At 47.3% G+C, this 22,275-nt stretch overlaps 1 protein-coding gene across 1 annotated transcript; it reads right to left on the reverse strand.

Annotated features, from left to right (window-relative positions):
* Positions 1–1,188: 1,188 nt before the first annotated feature.
* On the reverse strand, positions 1,189–2,214 carry LOC123130420 (LYR motif-containing protein At3g19508). The gene is made up of 2 exons (XM_044550321.1): positions 1,924–2,214; positions 1,189–1,764 (listed from the first exon to the last, which is right to left on the reverse strand). The coding sequence occupies exons 1-2, from the start codon at positions 2,113–2,115 to the stop codon at positions 1,696–1,698; spliced, it is 261 nt and encodes an 86-aa protein (XP_044406256.1). The 5' UTR covers positions 2,116–2,214; the 3' UTR covers positions 1,189–1,695.
* Positions 2,215–22,275: the final 20,061 nt, after the last annotated feature.

Genomic DNA, 22,275 nt, shown 5'->3' on the forward strand with positions numbered 1-22,275 from the left:
GAATTCTCTCAATCCCGCTACCAGTTTATGAGATGACAGACTTTGTGGCTTGGAGCTACACAAAGACGGGTGTTTTTTCAGTGAGGTCTGCCTATCATGCAGTCTGGGAGACTAAGTTTGGGCAACGGTCACAACATGTGGGCACTTCGTCCACAATTACACCCACTTGGGATTCTATCTGGTCTCTGAACTGTCCAGGTAAAGTCAAAATTTTCACTTGGAGAGCGCTTAACAGCTCAATACCTTGCCGAGCAAACCTGTCTGATAGGCACATTAAAATCTCATCACAATGCCCAGTATGTCATGATGGTCCTGAAACACTTCAACACCTCCTGTTCGCGTGCCCGGTGGCAGTGGAGGTTTGGAAATTGCTTGGTTTGATTGATGTGATAAAGCAAGGTCTGCTCATGGATAAATCTGGAGAGAGGGTGTTGGAGTTTCTTCTGAATCTTCCTGAGAACTATATCCATATCCTCGGACTGACGAAACTGAAGGAGACAATTGCTACTTGCTGCTGGTACTTGTGGTGGGAAAGGAGGAAGCATACGCATGGGGGAATACCGCAAAATGCATCCCAGGTTAGCCTAGCAGTTCGAGCGTTGGTGGCCAACTTTATTTCTGCTAATTCACCCAAGGCACGGGCACGTCTTGATAGTTGGGTCAGACCGAGACGTGACTACGTCAAGCTTAATGTGGATGCGGGGTTTGATGCGGACACACTTGAAGGCTCTGTGGGAGCTGTCATTCAAGATCATAATGGCAAGTTCATTGCGGCTGCAAATGAAAAACTGAATATCTGCTATGATGCTTTCACGGCAGAAGCCATTGCGATAAGATTTGGTTTGAACTTGGCACGTATAGCAGGCTGCAACAAAATTGAAATTAATTCGGATAACTTGGAGGTAATAGCTGCATTGAAGGAGGGCTATTCATCTTCAATAGCCAGTGCCATCTTTGATGACTGTTTTTTTATGTCTCTTGATTTCACTCATATCTTGCCGGTTGCAACAATTTTGATGATGTAGAAGCACCTGTGTGCGAAAAATAACAATTTAATGTCTTGTAGTGAGGTTTGCCTATACAAGATGTATAGAACACAGCTAATTCCTTGCCTGAAAAAACAGAGTACTACTAATTCCTAATGCAAATCATATCTTCAAACAAATTCCCCTTCACTTTTGCAAAAGATAAAATGAAAAAAAAATCTTTCTTCCAGTGTTTCCCTTCTAACTGAATTACCAAGTTATGCACCTGAGATTTCCGGTTAAGGAATACGATGCATGTTGTTGGCAGTCAACAGAGCAACACGAAGGCTGCACTGGAACACGGAGCAATGTAGTAAGGCTGTGTTCGGCAATCCTCCACTCCTTCACTACAGAGCGAGCGTGCGGAGCATCCTTTTAGCCGCTCCGCTCCGCAGCGGAGTTGCAGAGCGGAGGGACTCCGAACAGCCTCTAAATAGTCGATCCGAGCTCAGAACATTACCAAGTCAGAAGCAGAATGTTGATCTTGTTTTCCACTACTGTAGAACATTTGGAAACATGGAAGCGCCCAGCTCTAAAACAACACAGTAGAGGTAGAACAGGGCACATCACCCTGTTCGGGCAGGGAACTTAAAAACCAGTACAGAGGCATATAGCCGAACACCTTGCGTGCACGCACCACCGCGCCGCGGGCTGCTGCCACGGTCTTCCCTCACTCGGGACCGCGCTCGCCGCAGATCTCCTTGAGCCGCCCTGCCGCCTCCGCGGCGTCGATGGAGTACTGCAAGCCACGCGTTGCACAGCCAGGAACAGTGAGATAGGTAGCAGGAATAGGTCGATCCATTGGCATTCCATTCCCATGAGCCGCGAATGGAATGGATGGCGCGATGAACACGCGGAGAGTGAGAACGAGCACCGCATTCGGTTGACGTGACGTTACCTTGGAGAGGACCCAGGAGGAGTGGGCATGGGCGCGGCGGAGGAGGCCGGCGAGGTCGTCGTCGGCGGATAGGTGGCGGTAGTTGACGAAATTCTCGCGGGCGTACTTCGCGTAGTAGGGCCGCGCGTCGGCAGGCAGCCGCCGCACCAGCCGCAGCACCTCCCGGTAGGCGCGCAGCCCGGCGTTCGCCATCGCCTCCGATCGAATCCAGGCCTGGTAGATCAAGGCGCACAAGCACTAGGAAGTAGTACTACACGCTTGTACGGTACTGTAGTAGTCTGCTAAACTCACGGTGGAAGGAAAAACTCCAATTAACTACTCCCTCCGCCCCGTAATACAAGAGCCTCTTAGGCCTCCTTTAGTTTGAAGGAATTTCATAAGAATTCTAGAGGATAAAATTCTTATAGGATTTTTTCCTTTAGAGCCCTTTGGTTCATAGGAATGGATTTCTATTCCTATATAAGATTGATTCCTATCCTTCACATTTCATAGGAAAATAAAAATGAGCCTAGATTCAATGAAAAAATTCTTTTGATGTCAACCAAATGACATCTTGTTTTCTATTTTTACTCATGAGATTTGAGATACATGTCATCTCATTTCCTATAAAATTCATATTCCTACGATAATCCTATCCTATGAATCAAAAGAGGCCTTAGTCACTATTTTTTTTCTCAAAAAGGATCTGAAAATTTCACAAAAGGTATAAAGCACTTCAAACATAATAAAAATAATACTGAGGTCTGTAGACCATCTAACAACCACCGTCGCCGCCAAAACGAGCCATTGATGTGCCACTGTCGCCACTCCTCTACCAGAGCCGGTTTGACCTTGTCACTGGTAGCCGGAAAGTCTTCATGCATATGCCCCTAAGCACCAACACACGGGAGCCGCAATCGTCGATGTTAAACCCTTTTAATAGATCTGAAATATCTGACATCAAATCTTGCCATCGTGCATGCACGACGAAAAACCATATAACCTCGCCGACAGAAGGAGATGACAAAAATCTATGTTGGAGCTGTGTAATTACAACTAGATAGACGAATTCGGGGAGGATCGAAGAACGAAGGCAAACTCAAAGAAGAAGTGTCGTTATCCGCCCGAGAACCACACATGCAAGGATTTAAAAAACCCTAACCCAAACTACTAGCCGGAGTGGAGGCACCGGGATCACCCCTGCCACCGGCTGCTGAAGCGGGAGATAGAGAGGAGGTGAATCCATGGGCTCTCTGACGAAGCTTGGAAGGAACGAGTTTCCCCTAGCCGTCGTGATGAAGGGAATGCAACACTTGCATTAACATAGTGACCAGGCGTCCAATGGTGCTAGATCGCAACATTACAAACCCCTCCCCCCCTCCCCCAAAAAAACAAAAAGGTTACATCGTAGTCTCTAGGTTGATCAACTTCACCTGCCTGAACAGATCGATGACGCGCTGCCGCATGCCACTTCATCATTGGAGCCAACTAGTTGTTGTTGATCACATATCTTAAAGTCATCAATGCCACGGTTCTACTGAGCCATCGCCTTAGAGAAGAAACCATCACCGCTTGAATATATGGCCACGGATCCAAAGAGACGAACCTTCATTATTTCTCATAGGTATAAAAAAACATTAGAGGCCATCAATGTGAAGGAGACAAGTCTGAATGACCAAAAGGCAAAGGAAAGCTACCGATGATGCCGTGCCAACAAACCCCGCAAGCAATAATCTCACCGGCTAAAACGAACGACGACAAAATACGCCGACGAGTCATCGACATTGCAGAAAACGACACCATCAAGATGGAGAGACTCAAGGGGACCTTATTCATCGGACTGGCCTACCGCCACCACCAATGACGCATCATCAAAGAAAACTTCATTGAGCACCGCTGGTATCACCTCCAGAAAGCTAAAGCTATGTTCAACAAAAACCTACCAAACCAAATCTCGAAAGCTACAACTCCACCCGGTCGATGATCGTCTCCTCGTACTCCCACATTGGCAGAACCAGCTGATAAGGAGGGTCGGTGACCTATCTAAGGAGAAGTGGCAGCGCGGTGCGCTCAGAGGTCGCATTTCAAGGGTTTGGAGAGTAACAATTTGGGAGTAGAGGCATCATTGCCATTAATTTGACGTTACAAAGCTTATCTGAAGCACTATGCTAGAAAACTCAAGTATTCATCATTGAAGCAACTCTACCATATTCCCTCAAAATTCCAGCCTTTAAAATGAATGCCTTTTTAATTTTTAGAAGTTTCACCTTTATGGATAGGATTCAAATCTATTATAAAAGTTTACCGGAATTACAAAGTACCTCAAACATAATAAAAATTACATTGGGGGTCCCTGGACCAACAAACAACCACTACCACCGACAGAACGAGCCACCAATGCACTGTTGTCACCCCCACAACAAGTCGGTCTGACCTTGTCGATGAAAGCCGAGAAGTTTTCGTGTGTGTGCCCCTAAGGACCAGTGCCACAGAGCCACAATTGTTGCTATTGAACTCTTGAATCAATCTGAAGAACCTAACACTAAATCTCGTCGCCGCGTACACACGACGAGAAATCCTAACCTCGGTGCCCCAAGGAACTATCGGTAATCTATGTCGGGCTTCGTCTAATTCATATAATTTGTCCCTCTGCCACCGAACTTGAGGAGGATCGAAGCCAGAAAGACTGGCACAAAGAATAAGCGTTGCCCCAATGAGGACTAAAACCCCAACCTATCTACTAGCCGGAGATTAGGCACCAGGACCCCCCTCTCCGCCACTGGGCACTAGTGCCAGGCAGCGGGGCGCATCCACTGGCTCGCCGATGGTGATCATGGGGAGTGACGGTTTGCAAAAATGACAGTACCCTCGATAGGGTGGCGAACGCATCCATAAGTACTAGAGAGGAGTTCGAAACCCCGTGACGAGGTAATACCCTACATCATGCTTTGTGATTTGTATTCATGGTGCTTAAAGAGTACTTTCGCCTTCAGTAAATCGCCATTAGAAAAGTATTTAACTCTCAATATAGTGGCACACAAAGAGTCTGGATTCTCGAGGAGACGCCAAACCCGTTTGCCAGCATCGCCACATTGAAATAGTGAATACCACGAAAGCCCATCCCTCCTTGATTCATTGGACATTCATTTTCCACCAAGCTACCCAATCTATCCTCCTTTGGTTGTCCTCGCTCCCACCACCACCACAAAAAATGGGACATTGCATCAATAATTCCTTTGCAAATCATTTTTATAAATTTTAAAAACCCACATAGCATAGGTGGAGATAGCTTGAACAATATACTTAAGAAGAATTTCCTTCCCTCCAACAAATGATATTTTTTCCTTCCTACCGTTGATTTTCATAATAATACGATCAATCAAATACTGGAAAACAATCAGTTTTATCCAACCCAACATTAAGTATCTGCCACCAAGGGCCAGGGTCAAGATATTCAGAGTGGTACATATTTGTTCTCTAACCTCGACGCTTGTATTGGATTGAAAAAGATATTAAGGCTCTGTTTGGAAGCAATGTCTTATTCAAACCTCAGTATTTTGACACTACTGTTTTTTATACCAATGATAATGAACGCGGTAGTTTATGAAACCAACAATCTTTTAAAGTATTGTGGAAATAGTGTATGTTTGGCAATCAAAAGTATACAGTGTTGCAGTAGGCCAACACTACACAAGGCCTTTGTTGCATTTCTCAGTTTTTAGAAAAAAAGGTCCCAACCTCTTTATTTAGTACTGCAAAAGAACTAGGCTGCGTTTGGTAGCTCAGTATTTCTGAAGTTCTACAAGAATACCGTGGTTTTGAAAAAAACACGGTTTTAAATACTTTGACGTGTTTGGCATCAATTAATACTCTAGTTTTATAAACCGTAGTATATCTGATAATGTGGTTTTTTTGTGGTATTTGAAAAAGAGGTCCAGACCTTTTTTTTTTTTTTGTAAACAACGCTTGCTCAACTTCTTCTTCCAACCATTATCATCCGCCATTGTCCTGTCTTTTCTGCAGCCAGCATGGGAAGAAAAGTATGTGCTCTTCTACGTTGACTACTCTTTCACTCGTACGTCCGACCTCCACTTACTCCGCCGTTGATCTCTTTAATACGTTCAGCAGCATGTAGATTAGATTGGCAATTAGATCGATTGACCCTTACTTCCTGAGATGCATAGTAAGCTAGCTAGAATTTGGATCATATCCGGCCAGAGGCACATGTACAACACTACAACCACAGCCGGGAACACGTGCATGCCGATGCTTACAACGTCAAGTAGATCGATTGATCAATGGAGCAGTCGTAGACCAATCGATTCTTTGTGGCCAGAGATATAAGAGATGAGTAGATAACTCTATCTATAAATCCTAGCATCCACGAGGGACTAGTGCGTGTATTGCAAGACTACATGCATGCGTCTTCCTTAGCACAAGCTTGATCAGGTCATTGTAACTCCTTGAGTGTAGAGTTTGGTTCAGCCGCCAAACCAAAAAGTAAGAAAAGGTGTGCTTGCCAAACACCCCAAAAGTGTTGCTAAAGCTGAGAAAAAATGTGGTTTCTAAAAACTGAAGTATTCATTGCCCATGCATTCGAATACTGAGGTTTTCATTTACTATGGTTTTGAAAACATGATGCTGCAATGAACAATCAATTTTGTGCCCCCCCCCCCACGGCTCCCGCGTCGTCCCCCTTGGGCGACTCGGGGGCGACTAGGGTTTCCCCCGGCGCCGCCACCCCCTCCAGCCCCCCTCCCCTTGCCGCCGCCAGAGGTACGCCAGCCTAGGAGGCTGCCGATGAAGGTGGCGGCGAGGCTCCCCGCCGCTTCGTCCCTTGGCAAAGGACCCTGGACGCCGGGGCGGCGGCCCCGGACGGCGAGGCGGCGCCACCTTCGCGGCAGGTGGCGGGCGCGGGATGCGGCGAACGGCCTCCTCGGCTACTTGGGCAGCGAGGAGCCGGCAGGAGGTGGTCGTGATGTGGGCTTCTTCCACTCCAGATCTGAAGGTCGTGCTTCTCTCCTCCTCTACTCCACTCCCCCCTCTGGCGGTGTCTGTGGCTTTGGCTATCAGATCCGGTGCTGGCGGGGTGATAGTGGTATAGGACTGCGTCTGGGGTAATCCCTTGGCCGGTGCTCCGGCCACGGCGGCGACGGCGCGTGCGCGCGTGGTTTTCCTCCCTGGAGGCGCCGCCGAGGACCTGTTTCTTTCCACCCCCGTCCCAGATCCCGGGTGAAAGCCCAAAACCCGTCCCGGGTTGGGCGGAGGCGCCATGCGCGTCGTTCTCTCCTTGGAGACGCCGCCTGGGGCTCTCTGGTTCTTCGGGAGAGTGGTTGTGAGGTTGGCGAGCGCTCGTCGGCGGCGAGCCCAAGGGGTGATTTTTTTGTGTAGGGTGTGTGTTCCTGCAGGTGTATGCCTTGACAGAGTAATGCTCTGTGGCGGCAAGGTCGTGGTGTGTCATGGTGGCTCTGCTCCTGAGCCGGGTTGGAGGGGGATAGGGTTCCTCTTCCCGTTAACAGCCCCACGACGCGCACCGCAGAAGCCTCTTCCCTTGCGCGGACACTGGAGCGGCACCTGGTGCTTCCAACTTGCTTCCCTGGTGCTCTGCATTGCTTCTTCGACGATCCCCCCGGCAGCTTTCCTTCTGTTTCTCGGTGTCCAAGGAAGGTGGCAGTGCAGCGGATGTGGTGTATCTTTGGTGTGGCGAGGACCGATAGTTTACTTGCTTTGGTGCGTCGGTCGGCGCCTGCTCTAGCTCTCGGGTGAGCTCCCAACGATCTGATGGTGCGGCGCCTTCGAGCCTAGGCGAGAGGATAGGGTTCCTCTTCGGCGTTGGAAGACAAGTGCTTGTTTTGTCCGATGCTCCATGGTCAGGCGACCCCCAGTGCCTCCATGCTACTTACCGAACCTCGATGCTTCTTTGTTTTCCTGTCTTTGGTCGCGGGGTGCAGCGGGCTTCGACATTACTTGCAGGACTTTCTTGTGTATTTTCTTGGTGTGCAGTAGTGTGCGTTGCGTTGTAAGCTGCTCAGCCAGCTCCCATGTATCTTTCGGTAGTTCATGCTTGGTGGCCTTGTGTAATCCTGACCGGTTGATGGCTTTGTTAATTCAAAGCCGAGCTCTACTTGAGCCTTCGTTCCAAAAAAAAACATGGTGCTGCCAAACTAGGCCCTATAGTTTCGTGGATATTATAGTTTATAATACTACAATTTTTATTAGAGCCAAACACCCGAAAGTATTTAAAACCATAGTTTTTAAAAAACTGTACTATACTTGAAATACATTGAGAATACTTTGCAACCAAACACATCCTAAGCCATTTGCCCCAAAGCGACACAATATAAATCCAAATTTGACTTCAAAGTGTTAGCATTGTGCATATTAGAGTGACGTCCCGAGACCGATGTGCCAGGTGTCTTCCAGTTATTCGCCGTCGTTGCCATGTCATTTGCTTGCGTGTTGCATCTTCTCATGTCATCATGTGCATTGCATCATCATGTTTTAAAACTTGCATCCGTCCGGGTTCCCCCAGTCCGCCCGTTGTCCGTTCTGAGCCCAGACACACTTGCACGCGCCCGCGGCATGTTCGGTATATTATTTTATAAGTGACCGGGAAATGTTCACGGAATGGGTTGAAAGTTGGCGTGCGGTCTTGTTATAGTGTAGGAAGACCGCCTGCCAAGTTTCATCGCAACCGGAGTTCGTTTGACGCCCCAACGATTAACTATAGCGGCAGTATAGCCGGTCTAACGTCGGACGTTTTCGGTCTCCGAAAAACAGTCGCCGGGCCTCCCTCTCTTCTCTTCTCTCAGCTCGAGACCGTCTCCACAGCTCACTACCTACCGCCAGGTCCAACCTAACCTCTCTCGTCAGCCTGCGGCCCTCCTCGCGCGCGCGTCCGAAGTTGTCCCGAACCCGACCCGGACTGTCGCCACCGTTGTGTCCGGATCATCCCCGAACATCTACAAAACGTCTCCATTTTCTTTTTTAGGCTCCCTACCTATTTATTCCGGGCCGTCCGATTACGGTCGGAGGGTTTCAAACGACCCTACCCAAATCCACTCGATATATATATCCGGAGCAAACCCTAGACCAATCCAACCATCCCCTCTCCGCCGCCAGCCGACAAACTCCCTCCTTCCTCGGGATCCTCCTAGATCCATCGAACCAGCCACCTCCTCCTCGATCCAAATCCTCCCCTGTCCAGACGTTGCTGCCACCCTCTCCCTTTCTCTCGGGATCACCAACAAGCCAATCGCTAGAGCTCACCTCCAGATCTGCAAACACATCCATCCATCAGCCATGAGGGCCTCCCCTGCCTTCCCGCTCGGTCTGGATCGGAGCCCGAGCGAGAAGAGCTCGCTCCCGAACCAGTGCACTCCTCGGCGCCTACGAGCACCTTGCCACCAACCCTCGCCGGCCATCAGAACCTCGCCGTCCATGACCGTGCCGCAGGACCAGACCGCCCCTTGCTCCTCTTCCTTCTTCCTTTTTTTCCTTTAGCTCCTTTTTCCTTTTCTTTATCTTTGTCTCACATCTCTCCCGCTCACAGGACGCCATGACCGAGCCGAGCTTGAGCTTGAGCTCGGGTTGATCCGCCCATCTCCGTCCGGCTTCTTCGGCTAGGAGCACCACTGCGCCGACCGCCGTCTTCCTCGCCTACGCTTGCTTCCACAAGGACCCGGAGAGCTTCTTCCTCGACATCCACCTCCCTTGCTCGCGACGTCGCCACTGCTTGAGCCACAAGTCCAGACACTGCAGGTGTTGCGCCGCGTCCCGCTCGTCTGGCTTGGAGATGAACGCATCGAGCGCGCCTTCTCGCGTCGACCGTGCCCTGCCAGCGCCAGGTCGCCCCGTCCACGACGCCCGTCCGCCGATTCGACTCCCAGTCGCCGCGCCCCTGGTTCCTCTGCGCCGAAGACGAGCTAGCGAAGCCTGCATTGACTCCCTTCGTTTTGACCGAGCGGCCTCGCTACTCGCCTGGGCCGGCCTCCTCTCCAGCTGCGGCCCAGCAGCCTCCAAGCCCAGATCCGGCCTACCTCACCACCGTCCGGCCCAAGACCCGCTGTGAGACCCCCCAGCCCCTCCTGTGCATGGTTGGGCCAGCTAGATACGGCCCGTGTCGTGTTTTTTTCCCTGTCTGTGAATTTGTCTATTATTCCAGAGACTGCAGTTTTACAGAAAAAGCCCTCATGTTCATGCATATAATAACCCTCAAACCGTGCATCGGTTCAAAATAATTTATATATGAAACATGCTTAAAATTATGTGTAGATTAATACTATGCCAATTTCTTTCCATGTTAACATGTTTAAAATGATGTTTGTATTTTTTTTGCTCCTATGCCATGTTAAAATGTTTTAATTCATAACTAAATAACCGTAACTCGGATTTTAATAAACTTTATATGTAAATGGGGTGGAAAAATGCCTAGATTATCATGGTGACCTTATTTTGCATGTTTATTAACTCTAAAATTATGTTTAGGGCAGAACAGCACCAAACCTAAAATATGCATATGGGGATTTACCGGAATTGTTGTCCGTTGTTTCCGGCCTCATTTAACCTTGACTAGATAGGGAGTTTTCATTTGCTTCACCCTCTTGCCATGTTTAACAACATTTAATATTGTTGGGTACATAAACGAGATCGAACTAAATAACTTGAACGTGGTGTTTCGTCAATATGCAACGGAGTTGCATATTGAGCTCCACTTAATTTGTAGAATTGCTTGTGCATTTTGCCATGCCATGCTTCATTAAACCGGACATGCATCATACTTGATTGTGCATCATGCCATGCTTATGTCGTGGTTGTTTACTATGTTGTGTGCTTCTTTCCGTTGTTGCTTCTTCGGGTTGGGTCCGATAACGTCGTGATTGTGAGGACCCGTTCGACTACGTCTGTTTGTCTTCTTCATGGACTCGTTCTTCTTCCTTGCAGGATTTCAGGCAAGATGACCATACCCTCGAAATCACTTCTATCTTTGCTTGCTAGATGCTCGCTCTTTTGCTATGCCTATGCTGCGATACCTACCACTTGATTTTCATGCCTCCTATATTGTTGAACCAAGCCTCTAACCCACCTTGTCCTAGCAAACCGTTGTTTGGCTATGTTACCGCTTTGCTCAGCCCCTCTTATAGCGTTGTTAGTTGCAGGTGAAGATTGAAGTTTGTTCCTTGTTGGAACATGGAGATGTTGTTCCTGGTTGGAACATGTTTACTTGTTGGGATATCACAATATACCTTATTTAATTAATGCATCTATATACTTGGTAAAGGGTGGAAGTCTCGGCCTTATGCCTGGTGTTTTGTTCCACTCTTGCCGCCCTAGTTTCCGTCATATCGGTGTTATGTTCCCAGATTTTGCGTTCCTTACGCGGTTGGGCTATTATGGGAATCCCTTGACAGTTCGTCTTGAGTAAAACTCCTCCAGCAATGCCCAACATTGGTTTTACCATTTGCCACCTAGCCTTTTCTTTTCCCTTCGGAGTCGCGCTCCTGAGGGTCATCATTATTTTACCCCCTGGGCCAGTGCTCCTTTGAGTGTTGGTCCAAACTAGAGTCCTATGCAGCGCCCCCTCGGGGAAACTCGAGGTTTGGTTTTAGTTGTATGGAGGGCTCATCTGAGTGTGCCCTGAGAACGAGATATGTGCAGCTCCTATCCGGATTTGTCGGCACATTCGGGTGGTGTTGCTGGTTTTGTTTTACCATTGTCGAAATGTCTTGAAGAACCGAGGTACCGAGTCTGACCGGAATGTCTCGGGAGGAGGTCTATTCCTTCGTTGACCGTGAGAGCTTGTGATGGGCTAAGTTGGGACACCCCTGCAGGGATTTGAACTTTCGAAAGTCGTGCCCGCGGTTATGGGTAGATGGGAATTTGTTAATGTCTGGTTGTAGAAAACCTGAAGTTGACCTTAATTAAAATACATCAATCGCGTGTGTAACCGTGATGGTCTCTTTTCGGCGGAGTCCGGGAAGTGAACATGGTGTTGGAGTTATGATTGACGTAGGTTGTTTTAGGATCATTTCTTGATCATACTTTCTCGAACGTGCTTTGCCTTCTCTCCTTGCTCTCATTTGCATCTCCACCTCATACATTTGCCTTACCTATAAGCTTAAATAGTCTTGATCGCGAGGCTGTGAGATTGCTGAGTCCCCGTGACTCATAGATACTTCCAAAACCATCTTGCAGGTGCCGATGAGTCTGTGCAGATGACGCAACCAAGCTCAGGAGGATCTCGATGAAGATCTTGTCCTTTGTGTTGTTTCGTTCTAGTTGATCAGTAGTGGAGCCCAGTTGGGGTCGACCGGGGACCGTGTCGCATTTGGGGTTCTTCTTTTATTTTGGTTCCGTAGTCGGACCTTGATTGTATCTGGATGATGTAATGCTTTATTCATGTAATTGCGTGAAGTGCCGATTGTAAGCCAACTATGTATCTTTTCCTTTATGTATTACATGGGTTGTGTGAAGATTACCTCACTTGCGACATTGCTTTCAATGCGGTTATGCCTCTAAGTCGTGCTTCGACACGTGGGAGATATAGCCGCATCGAGGGTGTTACAAGTTGGTAATCAGAGCCTTCCCCGACCTTAGGAGCCCCCACTGCTTGATCGTTTTAGCAGCCGTTGTTGAGTCTAGAAAAATGTTTTGAGTCATTTAGGAATTATATATCGGAGAGTTTTAGGAATTCTTTTTACTCCCCAGTCCCTTCATCGCTCTGGTAAGGCATCCTGACGTAGAGTTTTGTCTTTTCTCTTCTCAAATTTCACTAAAAAAAATTTAGGATCACGCGGGTATCTTGGAATCGTTCCGATGGATTTGTGACGAGAACATTGTTCTTGGTGCCTCCTGTCATTTAGGGGTTGTGGCAGTGTCCCGGGGAGTTGAGCTCCGAGGTGTTGTCGTCACAATTTTATCGTTGCAGTTCTGGAATACCTGAGTTTAGTTTCGCCGACATCGAAAATCTCTTTTATGCAGTTGTTGGTGAGATAACCTCGACGCCACCCAGTACTGGGGCGGGAGTTCGGGAGTATTGCCATAACTCGTATAACGGATGCTTTTCGAAGGTTGAGGTAGATGATTTCCGAAGGTTTCTTGGTTATGTGTTGAAGGATGGATACAGCTGGATGTAGGATTTGCTAGTTTTGGGTGAGATATTATGCTTCCCCTGTATCCCCAACACCTGATTGCAGAATCGGAAAATTTCGGGAGTTTATAAGTGGGAATTCAAGTAGCTCTTAGGATATCTTTCCGACAGATGTATGATATGAAATTGGGGTTCGACGTCTAGTGGTCCGCCTATTCACGGTTGGTTTTACAGTGGTCTCGTTGTGTCTTAAAGAGTCCTTGGCTATGCCGACTCGGGGACACTTCGTATGTCATGTGCACTGCCTTGTACATGATGGTGCTGTACGATCGAGCCCGTGTAGGCCCCACCACGAAAACTTCGGACGAAATCTCTATCATATGTTTGTTCCGGCTTATTCTGCAAGCCAATCCTTTGTTTTGTTTTGAGTTGTGGTATTCGAGTTGCTTCGAAGTCAAGTGTTGATTCCATACCTTCCCCAAGCGTGTTCTCATATTCCTATGTGAACACTAATCCTTCTTGATAATCGAGATTGTCATGTAAATCCTGTTCAACCGGTGTGTTTCTCTTCAAGTGGATCCGATCATTTCAACTTCCGCAAGATCAATTATCACTTCTTTTCAACGGTGTTGGTTTCATTTGTCTCCAAGTTGCCTTTGTTTTCCCGCCCACCCACCCCTTTTTCCTCAAGGACTCGGATTTCTTAATCAAGCATCCTTTTATTCTTGTGAAGTCTCTTCATTCTTTTCTTTCAATGTTCTTATCCGTTGATTCTCAGGAAGATGCTAATGAAGCTTCAAGTTCGTCACTCTTCACTCGTTTTCTTTTTCGGTGGATTCAATTCAAGATTTTGGTGTTGATCATATCCTTTAACTCGTTTCAAATGTTTTCCTTGCCGGTGCACCTCTCAATCATCCATTTCTAGCTAATCATTTGTTCCGGAGTGCTCAGATATCTCAAAGATTCATGTTTCCACTCTTCTTTCATTCAAGCTATTTCGAGGATGTTATATCATTCAAGCCATTCAATTAAAATTGGCGCAATCTATATTTTAAATCATTCTATCGGTGTTTTCTTTTGAGTGGGCCCTAACCCACAGGTCTTTTCCCAGGATCTTACCTGACTCTTCTTATTTTCCCGGAGCGATTATCAAATCTTTTTAAGTTTGATGTAAGAATGAGTTATCATCAGTGTAATGCCTTTCTTCAAGATCTTTCAAATTCTTTCCACCGTTGACTCAACCTTTCCATTTTTCATTCCGGAGTATCTCAACAATTTGGTGGTCTCTCGTCGTCATTCTCAGATTTTGAAGACCAAAGAAGAATTTTTCCTCCATATCTTGCTCCATTCTCTCCAAGATTCACGGTGCTAGCTTTATGCCATTCTCTCTTAATTGTTTTCGGTTGTGAGAATTCTTTTTACCCTTCCAGAGCAATTTGAGAGTATTCTCAGTTTGTTTATCCGGAGCCAATCATCTAAGATTTATTAATTCTAGATTTCAACTCTCACCCTCCTAATTTTACCGGTGCATCGATCAAATATCCTCTAATCAGTGCATGATCTCTTCGTTCTAATGTATCTAGATTGTATCAAGTATCTTCCTTCATTTCACAATTCTTGCCTGGTGATTCATCCCTTTACTTCGTTCATTTTCAATTCTTACGGTGGTTCGTTCAAGACTTCTCGTCATTCGTTTATCATATAAACTCTTTCGTTCTTTTCAATCCTACCGGTGGATCATTGAAGACCTTTCTCAAGTTTGTGCTATATCCATCTTAATCCTTTCTATGAGAATAAGTAGTATGCCAAATCCGTTGCTTGTCATCAATTAAATTGGTGAAGGATAAGCATAATGTAATTCTTATTCTTGTTTCATCCATATGTTAATCTTTTCTTCCGGAGTTTGTTCTCGATGATTAAATTCTTGGGTTCAAGTGCTCATCTTTCTTTCCCGTAGTTCCAACCTCTTTCAATTATATTATCACGGGGATCTTTATCTAAATCATTGCGAGGCTTCAATCTTATTCTTTTCATCAGTCAATTATTTTGGATCATTCTTTTATTACCGGAATTCTTCATGAAGATTCTACATGATGGTTCATCAAGGATTTAATTCCTTCTCGAAGTTTTTCATCGAGATTCGTTTCTAAGGAGCTCAAACATTCTTCATCTTGCAATGTGGAGTGCAAATTCTTTCAATCGTACCATTCAAGGTGGTATTATGTCATTCTTGATAATTTGAGTTCATGTCTCATGATTTCCATGCTGTTAAGAATGGGGTATTTTAAATCCATCAATCCCTTCGTTGGAATTATCTTGGGCTATATTTCACCTAAAACCGTCCCTAAGGATTGTTGCTATTTATGGTGCTCATATATGATCCAAGTTCTTCATTTATCCTACCGGTGAAATAAGCATCTAAACTCCTTGTTGACATCAATCCAATATTTTGTTTCCTTTAGTGGCGGAATTTCACCTCAAGTTCTTGAGATGTTTTCCATAAGCCCACTACAAGCTTATCCTCTTCGTTGTTGTTTTCCCAACAACCCCGTGCAATACTTTCTTGCAACGGTGCCTTACAAGTTCAATTGTGGTAGGAGTTGTTATTTTCTTCTCCGCTCTTGTGTTCCGACGATCTACCTTTGATTCTTTCATCCGGAGGCATTGAGGTGAAGCTCTTTTCACTCATCATCTCGGATTGTCAGGACCATGTTCTTTTCGTGCTTATCCTTTAACCGGAGTGTCGTGTCCTCTTTTCAAGTATCCTCTCATCTTGTCAAGTTTAATTCCTTCCCTATCTTGTTGTAACTGGAGTTTTGTGCCCCTTTGCCCAAGTTCTTATTCAATTCCTTTTCTTTACAATCGGAGTGCTGCCCAAAGTTGTTCTCCCTTGTTACTCTTTTCTAACAGAGTGTTTTCTGCTTCGTCATCTCCGTTGTATGCTTCTCTCGATTGGCTTAACCTTTTCAAGGTTCTTTGATCTCACTCGTTTGTCAAAGAAGCAACTTAATTTTACCTTTCTCTTTCTCTTCCGTTTGCCCTCCGATGCCATTCTAGATCTCGGGACGAGATCCTCTCGTAGTGGTGGAGTGTTGTGACGTCCCGAGACCGATGTGCCAGGTGTCTTCCAGTTATTCGCCGTCGTTGCCATGTCATTTGCTTGCGTGTTGCATCTTCTCATGTCATCATGTGCATTGCATCATCATGTTTTAAAACTTGCATCCGTCCGGGTTCCCCCAGTCCGTCCGTTGTCCGTTCTGAGCCCAGACACACTTGCACGCGCCCGCAGCATGTCCGGTATATTATTTTATAAGTGGCCGGGAAATGTTCTCGGAATGGGTTGAAAGTTGGCGTGCGGTCTTGTTATAGTGTAGGTAGACCGCCTGCCAAGTTTCATCGCAATCGGAGTTCGTTTGACGCCCCAACGATTAACTATAGCAGCAGTATAGCCGGTCTAACGTCGGACGTTTTCGGTCTCTGGAAAACAGTCGCCGGGCCTCCCTCTCTTCTCTTCTCTCAGCTCGAGACCGTCTACACAGCTCACTACCTACCGCCAGGTCCAACCTAACCTCTCTCGTCAGCCCGCGGCCCTCCTTGCGCGCGCGTCCGAAGTTGTCCCGAACCCGACCCGGACTGTCGCCACCGTTGTGTCCGGATCATCCCCGAACATCTACAAAACGTCTCCATTTTCTTTTTTTAGGCTCCCTACCTATTTATTCCGGACCGTCCGATTACGATCGGAGGGTTTCAAACGACCCTACCCAAATCCACTCGATATATATATCCGGAGCAAACCCTAGACCAATCCAACCATCCCCTCTCCGCCGCCAGCCGACCAACTCCCTCCTTCCTCGGGATCCTCCTAGATCCATCGAACCAGCCACCTCCTCCTCGATCCAAATCCTCCCCTGTCCAGACTTTGCTGCCACCCTCTCCCTTTCTCTCGGGATCACCAACAAGCCAATCGCTAGAGCTCACCTCCAGATCTGCAAACACATCCATCCATCAGCCATGAGGGCCTCCCCTGCCTTCCCGCTCGGTCTGGATCGGAGCCCGAGCGAGAAGAGCTCCCTCCCGAACCAGCGCACTCCTCGGCGCCTCCGAGCACCTCGCCACCATCCCTCGCCGGCCATCAGAGCCTCGCCGTCCATGACCGTGCCGCAGGACCAGACCGCCCCTTGCTCCTCTTCCTTCTTCCTTTTTTCCTTTAGCTCCTTTTCCTTTTCTTTATCTTTGTCTCACATCTCTCCCGCTCACAGGACGCCATGACCGAGCCGAGCTTGAGCTTGAGCTTGGGTTGATCCGCCCATCTCCGTCCGGCTTCTTCGGCTAGGAGCACCACTGCGTCGACCGCCGTCTTCCTCGCCTACGCTTGCTTCCACAAGGACCCGGAGAGCTTCTTCCTCGACATCCACCTCCCCTGCTCGCGACGTCGCCACTTCTTGAGCCCCAAGTCCGGACACTGCAGGTGTTGCGCCGCGTCCCGCTCGTCTGGCTTGGAGATGAACGCATCGAGCGCGCCTTCTCGCGTCGACCGTGCCCTGCCAGCGCCAGGTCGCCCCGTCCACGACGCCCGTCCGCCGATTCGACTCCCAGTCGCTGCGCCCCTGGTTCCTCTACGCCGAAGACAAGCTAGCGAAGCCTGCATTGACTCCCTCCGTTTTGACCGAGCGGCCTCGCTACTCGCCTGGGCCGGCCTCCTCTCCAGCTGCGGCCCAGCAGCCTCCAAGCCCAGATCCGGCCTACCTCACCACCGTCCGGCCCAAGACCCGCTGTGAGACCCCCCAGCCCCTCATGTGCATGGTTGGGCCAGCTAGATATGGCCTGTGTCGTGTTTTTTTCCCTGTCTGTGAATTTGTCTATTATTCCAGAGACTGCAGTTTTACAGAAAAAGCCCTCATGTTCATGCATATAATAACCCTCAAACCGTGCATCGGTTCAAAATAATTTATATATGAAACATGCTTAAAATTATGTGTAGATTAATACTATGCCAATTTCTTTCCATGTTAACATGTTTAAAATGATGTTTGTATTTTTTTTGCTCCTATGCCATGTTAAAATGTTTTAATTCATAACTAAATAACCGTAACTCGGATTTTAATAAACTTTATATGTAAATGGGGTGGAAAAATGCCTAGATTATCATGGTGACCTTACTTTGCATGTTTATTAACTCTAAAATTATGTTTAGGGCAGAACAGCACCAAACCTAAAATATGCATATGGGGATTTACCGGAATTGTTGTCCGTTGTTTCCGGCCTCATTTAACCTTGACTAGATAGGGAGTTTTCATTTGCTTCACCCTCTTGCCATGTTTAACAACATTTAATATTGTTGGGTACATAAACGAGATCGAACTAAATAACTTGAACGTGGTGTTTCGTCAATATGCAACGGAGTTGCATATTGAGCTCCACTTAATTTGTAGAATTGCTTGTGCATTTTGCCATGCCATGCTTCATTAAACCGGACATGCATCATACTTGATTGTGCATCATGCCATGCTTATGTCGTGGTTGTTTACTATGTTGTGTGCTTCTTTCCGTTGTTTCTTCTTCGGGTTGGGTCCGATAACGTCGTGATTGTGAGGACCCGTTCGACTATGCCCGTTTGTCTTCTTCATGGACTCGTTCTTCTTCCTTGCGGGATTTCAGGCAAGATGCCCATACCCTCGAAATCACTTTTATCTTTGCTTGCTAGATGCTCGCTCTTTTGCTATGCCTATACTGCGGTACCTACCACTTGATTTTCATGCCTCCTATATTGTTGAACCAAGCCTCTAACCCACCTTGTCCTAGCAAACCGTTGTTTGGCTATGTTACCGCTTTGCTCAGCCCCTCTTATAGCATTGTTAGTTGCAGGTGAAGATTGAAGTTTGTTCCTTGTTGGAACATGGAGATGTTATTCCTGGTTGGAACATGTTTACTTGTTGGGATATCATAATATACCTTATTTAATTAATGCATCTATATACTTGGTAAAGGGTGGAAGGCTCGGCCTTATGCCTGGTGTTTTGTTCCACTCTTGCCGCCCTAGTTTCCGTTATATCGGTGTTATGTTCCCGGATTTTGCGTTCCTTACGTGGTTGGGCTATTATGGGAACCCCTTGACAGTTCGTCTTGAGTAAAACTCCTCCAGCAATGCCCAACATTGGTTTTACCATTTGCCACCTAGCCTTTTCTTTTCCCTTGGGAGTCGCGCTCCTGAGGGTCATCATTATTTTACCCCCCCGGGCCAGTGCTCCTCTGAGTGTTGGTCCAAACTAGAGTCCTGTGCAGCGCCCCCTCGGGGAAACTCGAGGTTTGGTTTTAGTTGTATGGAGAGCTCATCTGAGTGTGCCCTGAGAACGAGATATGTGCAGCTCCTATCGGGATTTGTCGGCACATTCGGGTGGTGTTGCTGGTTTTGTTTTACCATTGTCGAAATGTCTTGAAGAACCGAGGTACCGAGTCTGACCGGAATGTCTCGGGAGGAGGTCTATTCCTTCGTTGACCGTGAGAGCTTGTGATGGGCTAAGTTGGGACACCCCTGCAGGGATTTGAACTTTCAAAAGCCGTGCCCACGGTTATGGGCAGATGGGAATTTGTTAATGTCCGGTTGTAGAAAACCTGAAGTTGACCTTAATTAAAATACATCAACCGCGTGTGTAACCGTGATGGTCTCTTTCCGGCGGAGTCCGGGAAGTGAACACGGTGTTGGAGTTATGCTTGACGTAGGTTGTTTTAGGATCACTTCTTGATCATACTTTCTCGAACGTGCTTTGTCTTCTCTCCTCGCTCTCATTTGCGTATGTTAGCCACCGTATATGCTAGTCGCTTGCTGCAGCTCCACCTCATACCTTTGCCTTACCTATAAGCTTAAATAGTCTTGATCGCGAGGGTGTGAGATTGCTGAGTCCCCGTGACTCACAGATACTTCCAAAACCAGCTTGCAGGTGCCGATGAGTCCGTGCAGATGACGCAACCAAGCTCAGGAGGAGCTCGATGAAGATCTTGTCCTTTTTGTTGTTTCGTTCTAGTTGATCAGTAGTGGAGCCCAGTTGGGGTCGATCGGGGACCGTGTCGCATTTGGGGTTCTTCTTTTATTTTGGTTCCGTAGTCGGACCTTGATTGTATCTGGATGATGTAATGCTTTATTCATGTAATTGCGTGAAGTGGCGATTGTAAGCCAACTATGTATCTTTTCCCTTATGTATTACATGGGTTGTGTGAAGATTACCTCACTTGCGATATTGCTTTCAATGCGGTTATGCCTCTAAGTCGTGCTTCGATACATGGGAGATATAGCCGCATCGAGGGCGTTACAGTTAGCCCTCATGAATCATTAGCGAAGAGAAGATTGGTGATTGTGGGGCATCTGCACACACGAAAAAATTACCATTCTCCTTTGCGTGCATCAATAGAGTAGTCAGTGCTCTGTACATAATGGAAACATATAAGTAGATAGGGATCTCCCTGTCATAAACCTTGTAGGCTTGAAACTCTCGCTTTCTTTCATATTAAACCGAGTCCGGTATTCAATGGTGGATACACATTGCATAATTTACCCAATTATGAAACTCAATTTAGCATAATATTCGTGAAAAAAGACCACTCAACCCTATCATAAGCTTTATGCATATCGAGGTTGATAGTGCACAAATCCTCCCTTCCCTGTTACGTATTTTTTAACATAGTACAGACACAAATCCTCATATATACGCACATACATTCACCTCTATAAACTCACACACGCATATCCTATCCCTTATGAGAACCTCCGAGCGACTGAGCCGACACATCATCTTGAAATTGACGAAGTCGCTACGTTGTAAACACTCATAAGACACTAAGTCATTGTTAAATTGTTGTCGCTAATCATTCTCTAGAAACATTTTTTAAATAAGAGACACACGGTTCTAATACTCCCTCCGTAAAATAATATAAGAGCGTTTAGATCACTTTTAACGAGACGCGCTGATAGTGACCTAATCCTACGGTTCGGGAGGGGACTGTTCCAGCGCTCTGGCCGGTCGACCGGCGCGAGTAGCGCTCGTGCGCCCACCGATTATATGAACCGTCTCGGTCCAGAAGCAGACCAGACAGATCAGCGGTGAGCCCTAGCTCCCCCTCCACCCCTACCGTCGCCGTCTTGCCGAAGGGCGAGCGTGGCACGTGATACGCGACGCCCAGCTCTGCTCGGCTCCGGGGCTGACAGCGGGCGCGTCCCGGCACCTAGGTGCGTCTCTCTCTCTCTATAGCAAAATGGGCTGTGATTGTGGCGGAAAGGATTAGCCCTTTGTGTGGCCGCTGTTTTTGATTCACCAAGACGACGCAAACCCTAATTTGGTCACGGTTTAACCGTCGCCCCTGATGCGATGTGTACACGAGCTGCTCTTTTTGATCAATTCTTGTGCCTTGTACGTTTGTTCCTAATTGGTAGTGTTTCACCAACTCTTTTCTCACACGGCTGAGCTGAACTCACAGGAATGGCTGCTTCCAGTTCCCGATCTGCAGAAGAAACCTCCCAGGCGGCAATTGACGTCCATACGATGAGGCCGCACAATGAGGGAAGAGACTTTGATAGTGGAGTTGGCAATCCTGTTTTTTTGGACAGTGGTGTTTATGAAGACAAGGCCCCATTCTCCTTCAAGAGGGCAAATACTACTGTGAATGACATATCTATTTTCTGCATTGATGAGCCTGACGATGCCCCATTATCCTTCACGAGGGCAAGTACCTCTGTGAAGAACAGGCCATCGGTTGTGAATCCTACTATGTTTGACAATGATAATGACAAGGTCACGTTATCCGTCAGGAGGGCAAGCACCTCTGTGAAGAACAAGCCCTCGGATGTGAATCCTGTTATCTTTGGCAATGATGAGGACGAGGTCCCATTATCCTTCAAGAGGGAAAGTACCTCTGGGAAGAACAGGCCCTCGGTTGTGAATCCTGTTATGTTTGGCATGATGAGGACAAGGTCCCATTATCCTTCAAGAGGGCGAGTACCTCTGGGAAAAACAGGCCCTTGGTTGTGAATCCTGTTATGTTTGGCAATGATGAGGACGAGGTCTCATTATCCTTCAAGAGGGCAAGTACCTCTGGGAAGAACAGGCCCTCGGTTGTGAATCCTGTTATGTTTGGCAATGATGAGGACGAGGTCCCATTATCCTTCAAGAGGGCAAGTACCTCTGGGAAGAACAGGCCCTCGGTTGTGAATCCTGTTATGTTTGGCAATGATGAGGACGAGGTCCCATTATCCTTCAAGATGGCAAGTACCTCCGGGATAAACAGGCCCTCGG

This window comes from Triticum aestivum, chromosome 6A, assembly GCF_018294505.1.
Source record: "Triticum aestivum cultivar Chinese Spring chromosome 6A, IWGSC CS RefSeq v2.1, whole genome shotgun sequence".
Taxonomy (NCBI): domain Eukaryota; kingdom Viridiplantae; phylum Streptophyta; class Magnoliopsida; order Poales; family Poaceae; genus Triticum; species Triticum aestivum.

Excerpts from the sequence above, each read along its gene's own strand:
- LOC123130420 (XM_044550321.1), bottom strand. The coding sequence starts at position 2,115 with ATGGCGAACGCCGGGCTGCGCGCCTACCGGGAGGTGCTGCGGCTGGTG. Across the intron at positions 1,765-1,923 it reads CCTCCTGGGTCCTCTCCAAG|TACTCCATCGACGCCGCGGA; the intron begins GTAACGTCACGT and ends CGTGGCTTGCAG.